Source organism: Jaculus jaculus, chromosome 2 (assembly GCF_020740685.1).
Source record: "Jaculus jaculus isolate mJacJac1 chromosome 2, mJacJac1.mat.Y.cur, whole genome shotgun sequence".
NCBI lineage: Eukaryota > Metazoa > Chordata > Mammalia > Rodentia > Dipodidae > Jaculus > Jaculus jaculus.
Genome location: NC_059103.1, coordinates 162,321,571 through 162,329,775, shown reverse-complemented (window position 1 = coordinate 162,329,775; position 8,205 = coordinate 162,321,571). Strand labels below are relative to the sequence as shown.

Below are 8,205 nucleotides of genomic sequence, written 5' to 3'. Positions count from 1 at the left end.
CTATATGAAGAATGCGAATAGTATTGGAACAAGATTTCTTTTAATGTTAAAATGTAAATATATTATGTGGAATAGAGCTGATGTAGCTGGGATGGTGGTGTGTGTCTGGAGTCCCTGCACTTGATAAGAATAGGCAGGAGGATCAGAAGTTCCAAGTCATCCTTGGTTACAGGGTGAATTTTAGGTCAGCATGGGCTACATGCGTTTTGTGACAAAAAAAAGAATAAAGTTGATACAAAGACAACAGATGACTTTTACTTTTGTAGGCTGACAATCTGTGCAGTTTTGGTCATGATCTCCTACTGGGATATCTGGGCCAGACCTATTACTTAAATGTTGCACAAATCCAATATGCATATGTATCTCTGCACTTTGTACTATATTTTCATTTGGAGTTAATTGTTGACTAAAAGTATTTCATAGGACTTGCCTTGACCTCTGTAAGTCACTCAATAGGATCCACTGTGTCAGGGAGCATTTTCTGAGCTGAAATGAACTATGTGTTTTATATGCACCTTCTCCCGTGGGGGAAAAAAAATTGCTCATCCTAGATGGAGAAAAAGTTTGTTCATTGATAGAGCTGGAATCTCTTATCCTATAGAACTTTGACAGTATGAGGGGCCCTTAAATAAATGCCACTGGTATCATCATCACTGTGGAAACAGAAGGGAGACAGAGTGACGCCCAGGGGTCAGATACTTCAAATGCGGGGCAGTTGTGGCAGAGGTAGTCCTGTCCTGAGAATGAACCTGGCACTGAACCTGAGCAATGCACGTGAAAGCACCGTGATGTGTGGTGTTGCCTATGCCGCGCCAGAGTTTGGGCAGCACACTAGGTAGACAGGTCAGAAGTAGCCTCCGAATGCCCCTTCTCACGCCTGTCATGCTCTTGCAGGCCAACTTGCCTCTGCTACAGCGTGAGCTCCTCCACTGCGCAAGGCTGGCCAAACAGAACCCTGCCCAGTACCTCGCCCAGCATGAACAGCTGCTTCTGGATGCCAGCACCACCTCCCCTGTTGACTCCTCAGAGCTGCTTCTCGACGTGAACGAAAACGGGAAGAGGCGAACTCCAGACAGGTGAGAGGGAGGAGGCCCCTGGCCTAATGCTGTCTCCTTGTCCTCCTCCTGTTGGAGGACATATTGCATGTCATGTTGGAAATAATGGCCTCTATTTCTTACAGAATGGTATTTATTCAGCCCGGCCACTTTGGCCATCTCCTCTGGCCTGAACTTATACAGAGAGATGATTCTCTTATCTGAGTTTTCATGCAGGTAGCAGGACTAAAGCTAACAAGTGAAGGTGAATGATTTTCAAATGATGATTCTTAGGCACACCTCAGCATTAAAATTCTCATTAACTACATAGTTCAACCTAGCCACCTATTTTACTCTTTACGATATGAAATGAGTTGTCCTAAGTTTCTTTATATGAACTAAGAGAAAACTTCTGAGAAGCTAGATGAATGGAGTGAAGACAACAGTTAAATGCAGCTTACAAAGAATACTTGTGCTGAAAGATCTTATTTACTTGCCAGTATATATCCTATCAGATACTTCCTTCTCTAAAGTAAGAGTTCCAGGAAATTCAAACTAAAGCCCTTTCTTTATTAAGTCCCCTCAGGTTACATGTTGAATCAGACATACTTGTAAAACTTTCCTATATGTCTTATTAAATATTCTTCACAAACACTTGAACCTGATATGTAATTATCTTCCAATCTAGGAACATGAAAATTTTAGCAACATTTTTATTTGTATTTATAAATTTGATGACTCTTCAAATAAAACTATGTTCTATATTTTTCTTTTCTTGTGGTGCTAGGGTTCAAACCCAAGGCCTTTGGCATGCTGGGCAAAGCACTCTACCACGGAACCATGCCCCAGTCCTGAAACTATATTCTAGAACATACTTATTGTATACTTTCCTTCCTTGTTTCCTGGTCTGCTCTTTTTCTGCACTTAAAGGTGTCCTTGAATGGATGAGCCACTGTCACAGTTAGGTTTCACAGTCACAGAGGCTTAAGATTCATGGAAGTGCTAGGATACTTCTGTCTGCGACTGCCTTTCACAACTCTTTAATGTGTCAACTGCTTTACAAGTCAGAACTTTATTAAAAGCTGGCGAGATTACATGAAATTACAATGTAGACTCCCTAAAACAATTTTTAGAAATATTTTACTTTTATTTATTTATTTATTTATTTGAGAGAGAGAGAGAGAGAGAGAGAGAGAGAATGGTTGTGCCAGGGCCTCCAGCACTGCAAAGGAATTCCAGATGTATGTACCACCCTGTGCTTGCATGGATCCAAACCTGGGTCCTTTGCCTTTGCAGATAAGTGCCTTAACTGCTAAGCCATCTGTCTAGCCTCCTTAAACAGTTTTATTGTTATTGTTAATATATTCTCTTTTTTTTTGATGTGTGGTAGTGTGTGTACATATATGTGTAGAGATGCATGCCCATACACAAACAGGCAAGAGAAGACTTTCAGGTGTCCTTTTCCATCATTATTCTGCCTTATTTCCTTGAGATAGACTGTAGTGGAACCTAGAGCTTTTTTTTTTTTTTTTTTTTTTTTTCTGATTAGGCTGCCTGACCAGGGAGCTCCAGTCTCCACAGCACACTCAGCGCTGGAGTTACAGGCATGCATGGCCACACCTCACTTTTCATATAGATGCTGGGGATTGAATTTAGATCTTCATGCCTGTGTACTAAGTGCTCTTACCTGCTAAGCCATCTCCCCATGGGTGGTTTTATACTACAGTCTCTTAACTTTTTTTTTTCCTTTTGACATAAGACTATTTTTTGATTATTTGCTTGTTTTTTGAAACAGGGTTTTACTCTAGCACAGGCTGCCCTCATACTCATGATAATACTCTGCCTTAGCCTCCCAATTGTTGAGATTGTAGGCATGAGGCATAATTCCAGCCATGTTCAGCATAGGATTTCATAATTTAAGTTTTGAGAGCAAAGGGTTAAATTAGTTTACTTCTGACATATTGTGGATCTATGTCTATGATGCTCCACTATTGCTGTTTTCTCATTCTTACAACTTTGTTTTCTTGGTCATATTTAAAAGTAAATATCAGAAACTTCAGCATGTTGACTTTTAAAGTGAACTGCTTTATTTAAGTGTGTAAGAACTAAGAATTAGCTCAGGGGTGTCAGATGCCTTACATACATGTTTCTTTCTACTCTGAGCTCATGACAGTGAGGAAATGGGAGCTGGGGAAATAGATGGCTCAGGCATTAAAAGTACTTTCTTGCAAAGCCTTGTAGCCTGGATTGGATTCCCTAGTACTCCCATGAAGCCAAATGCACAAAGTAGTGCATGCATCTGGAGTTTGTTTGCAGTGGCACAAGACCCTGGCATGTTCATTTCCACCTTCTCTCATTCTCATTTTCTCTTTTTCTCCTTGCAAATGAATAAAGAAAATATTTTATAGAACCACTGAAGAAATGTGTACTGAATTTAGATAGTGAGATATTCCATATTTCTGGGATGCGAGAAAGGTTATAGGAAAAGGCCTGATAAGTTAAGAAGAAGACACTTGATTTGGAAGAAGGGAAGGTATAATAAGGAAGGTATGTATAGCCATTTTTAATGTAGAGATAAATTAATGTAGAGGTAAATGTAGAGATAAAGATAGCATTGAATCTACCTGCTTATTCATCTCCCCAAGGCCTACTCTCTCTCTATCTCTTCCTCTTTCCTTCCTTCTTTTTTTCAAAAAATTTTGTGGTTTATTATTAATTTGAACGTTTTAGCTGGGATTCAGTAGACAAAAACAAGTTAGCTAAGTATCTGAATTCAGATGTGTATACCTTCTTGAGCATCAACCTGAAAACTCTTTTACAATCTTCACAATAAAATACTCACTATGGGCTGGAGAGATGGCACAGTGGTTAAAGGTACTTGCTTGCAAAGCCTGATGGCCTGAGTTCAATTCCCTAGTACCTATATAAAGCCAGATGCACAAAGTGGCATTTGCATTTGGAGTTAGTTTGCAGTGGCTAGAGGCCCTGATATGAACTCTGTCACTCACTTTACTTTCTCTATCTCCTTGCAAATAAATAATTAAAAAAAAAAAGAAAATCTGGGCTTAGTGGTTAAGGTGCTTGCCTGGAAAGCCAAAGAACCCAGGTTCAATTCCCCATGACCCACGTAAGCCAGATGAACAAGGTGGCACATGTGTCTCGAGTTCGTTTGGTATGGCTGGAGGTCCAGGAACACTATTTCTCTCTCTGCTTCTCTCCCTCTCTGCTTCTCTCTCTCTTTCAAATAAGTAAATAAAAATAAAAAAAGTACAGTTAAAAAATAGAACACCAGAAGCTGGAGAGATGGCTCAGACATTAAAGGTGCTTGCTTGCAAAGTCTGATGCTGTGGATTTGACTCCCCAGTACCCATGTAAAACCAGATGTACCAAGTAGTGCATGTGTTAATTTGCAATGGCAAGAGGCCCTGGTACACCCATTCTGCCTACCTTGCTCTTTCTCTCTCCTTGTAAATACATACATACATACATACATACATACATACATACATACATACATACATACATTGTTTAAAAAAAAGATAGCATTAAAAACAGATATAACGGAACCTGGAATTAATTGTGCACATGCATCACCTTATGCATCTGGCTTATCTGGTTTCTGGGGAGTTAAACTTGGGTCCTTAGGCTTTGTAGGCAGGTGACTTAACCTCTAAGCTATCTCTCTAACCCAGAACCTAACTGCTGAGTAAGCATATCAGGGAATAATAATAATAATAAAAAAAATGGCTTCACTTACTTCTCTGCATTTCCATTTTCCACTGGTTCTTTCCTAGTGTCTCTTTCTTTCTTTTCTTTTTCTTTCTTTTTTCTTTTTTTTTTTTTTTGTTTTTTGTTTTTTGAAATGTAGTATGACTTGAGACTTTTCTGAGACAGTCCTGAGATAATCTTTTGGCAGTATGTTAATTAATACTGATATGAAAAGTTAATATTTCATTACACAAAACCTCAGAATCTATGTTCTGATCTGTATGTATGTGCATGCATGTATTCATTCAGCAGAAGAGTGTTCCTCGAAGGAGTCTTCCATCTTATTCTGTCTTTGATTATGCAGGGGCAGTCACTGCAATCCGTTCCTAAGGTTCCTCTTTGCATGGAATATTTTCTTTATGCTTGATGTATATTTTATAATAGAAAGATGGCAAGCAGGTTCCTTCGAGTTAGAAGGAAGGGTAATGAGATTACGTTCTGTAAATACTTTTGTATCTTGTGGGACTTTGATCAGAGCAAGAAAATATGGGTCTCTACAGTATTTTTTTGCATATATTTTCAGCATCTTGTTTGCATATGCATTTCCTCTTTTCTGATTATTTATCTGTATGTCCTGCTCTACTATATGAAATTTTATAGAGTAGTAGCTGTCTGACAGCAGAGCTTTTTTGTTTTACTGAATGTTTTGTTGGTGCATATGGTCTGATATGGTTGAGCAGCCACGGTGAGATTTTGGAGTCTATTAAAGTGGCTCATTAAAAAGATCAATCTGTTTCTGTAATAACACTGGGAGTCATCAGTCACTGAAAGAGGGAAAAACTGACACCTGAGGAGAAAACACATTTTGGTAATTTGTTCATGACATGTCACGAACAAAAGAGCACTCTATATTTTGTTTACAACTTTGGAGGTTTAAATTCTGTGATGAGTGCTGAGCTGATGTAAGAAATAATCATCACATGTTTCAGGGATAGGCTTTGTCAATTTTAACCTTCTCATCCTTAAATATTATCATCAGTGGTTATGTTATTGCTTGTGAAAAACATTATCATTATTTTGTTGTTGCTGCTGTTGTTTAAGACAAGGTTTTATGCAACTCAGATTATAGCTTCCTTAAACTGTGTAGCTGAAGATGACCCTGAACTCCACGTCCTCCTGCCTCTACCTCTTGAGTGTTGAGATTATAGGCATATGACACCAGCCTTACTAACATTCTTACTATTTTCAGAGGAACTCCTTCTCTAGGGAAGTATATGCACTCATTTTTTTCCTTTATTTTTTACTGTATAGAACAGAGGAGCATTTTCTACTTTCCTTTGAAAATAGCTCTGGGGAGAGTTCCTGAGCGTATTTATTGAATTTGTAGGTCTATGGAAGAATTTTATAGAGCTTAAATTAGAAAAGGACAATTTTATTCTTTGTTCTTTGTCATTCTAAGACTTGCTGAAGCAGGTGGGGGAGGGGGGAGGTGGTGACTGGGAAGATGTCTCAATGGTCAAAGGCTCTTGCTTGGAAGTGAGAGGGCCCTTTCTGGAGCCAGCTAAATGACATGAACACCTTCATATATAGAGACTCAAAGGCAGTGCTCTTCAGGGCAGCTCACAGTGGTGGCACACAGTCATGGACCCTTTCAGTTGGAATGAAGAGGGGTTAGACAGACAATACTTTGGTTCATGGAGACTATAAAGTAAATTAAAATGAAGGTTTTGTAAAGATACTTGTGTTAGGTTGACGACCACTGTTGTCTTTCCTCATAGGTGTTATGTGACAGCTGTTTTGTTGTGCCTTTAATGTTGTGTTCTCACCTGTGATCCTACTTTTCCTCAGAATTTTTCTTCCTTAAGAAAACAAATGAAATAATCTGTGGTTTGGTGTGCATTCCATTGTTTGCTTCTCTTTTCCACTTTAAAATTATGTTTATTTTTATTTATTTGCGAACAACAGAAAGAGAGAGAAAGAGGGAGATAGAGAGAGAGAATGGGCACGCCAGGGCTTCCAGCCACTGCAAATGAACTCCAGACACGTGCGCCCCCTTGTGCATCTGGCTAACGTGGGTCCTGGGGAATTGAGTCTCGAACTGGGATCCTTAGACTTCACAGTCAAATGCTTAACCTCTAAGCCATCTCTCCAGCCCTCTTTTCCACTTTAAATGATTGCTGCTAAGTATCAATCCCCTTCCTGTGTATGATCATTTTAATATGACCATGCTTTGTGTTTTCTTAGTTTAACACTTCTAAATCTCTTGTTACTGTGATCATATAGCTGGGTTAGATATTTCCTCCTCCACCATTTTTTCTAAAAACAAACACTCATTTGAATCTTAAGCTTGCATAATTATTCAACTGAGAGGCATCTTATGGATATACCAGGCCAGCTACTTCTGTTCATACTTAGAAAACCAAGGTCCAAAGAATTTGCCTACAGTCACAAAGCATCATGAAGAAACCAGCATATATATTTCCTGATGTCCTCCCATTGTACAAAATATGCTTTTGTGTGCTCAATTTAAATAAGGGAAGATCCACGAAGAAATGGGTATTTTTTTTCCTCCTTCAATTTTTTAAAACATATTTTATTTATTTATTGATTGATTGAAGAGACAGAGAGAGAAAGAGGCACAGAAAGAGAGAGAAAGAATAGGTGTGTCAAGGCTTCCAGCTACTGAAAATGAACTCCAGATGTATGTGCCCCTTGTGCGTCTTGCTTACATGGGTACTGGGGAATCTGACCTGAGTTCTTAGGCCTCACAGGCAAGTGCCTTAACCATGAAGCCATCTCTAAAGGCCATCCTTCAATTTTCAATTTCTCAAGTGAGTAAATGCCCGAGCAGAATATTGTGAGGTTTCATAAGTCTCCATACTAATGATAGAAATTCCACAGTGAGCCAGTTCTCCTCACTTAATGAGTAACTTAGCAGGTTGGAGTGTCAAAACTAGTCATTTGGTAACTGTGTCAGTTGAACATGTAAGATTTTCTATTGCCTCATATACCCCCCCAAACCATGTAGCCAATTTTCCCCTTTCCATAAAATAAACAAAGATTCAAGAAATGTTGATATTCTAAAAGAAAAAATATATATAAGTATATGTCGTGGTTTGAATAGATGGCCTCCAATATATTCAGTTTCTTATTGCTCATAGTTTGCATTTGCAGCCACCTGGCTGGAGGCAGTGTCACTGGGTGGATCTTAAGGTGTGGTGGTGGGTTTCAGATTCAATCTAAAGATATGAAAAGTGTGCCTAGCAGGAGTTCCTGAAGTGTGCTGTATGCTTTTGTCCTTTAGGCTTGTACTTCTCTCTCTCTGCTAGGTCCTGTGAAGGTATACCAGCTTCTTCTGCCATTTATGGAACTTCCCCTAGATCTGTAGGCATCAATAAATATCCCTTCCTCCATAACTGTGCCTGATCTGGAAGTTCATCTCAGTGAACCTGAAGCTGTTTGC

At 39.1% G+C, this 8,205-nt stretch overlaps 1 protein-coding gene across 7 annotated transcripts in view; it reads left to right on the top strand.

Moving 5' to 3' along the window:
* Runx1t1 (RUNX1 partner transcriptional co-repressor 1) overlaps positions 1 to 8,205 on the top strand; it is a 169,985-nt gene that overhangs the window by 113,042 nt on the left and 48,738 nt on the right. For all 7 annotated transcript variants that reach the window (XM_045143076.1, XM_045143078.1, XM_045143077.1 and 4 more), the window contains one exon: positions 895 to 1,076. In XM_045143076.1, coding sequence (XP_044999011.1) covers positions 895 to 1,076 — 182 coding nt within the window. The remainder of the gene's footprint in view (positions 1 to 894; positions 1,077 to 8,205) is intronic.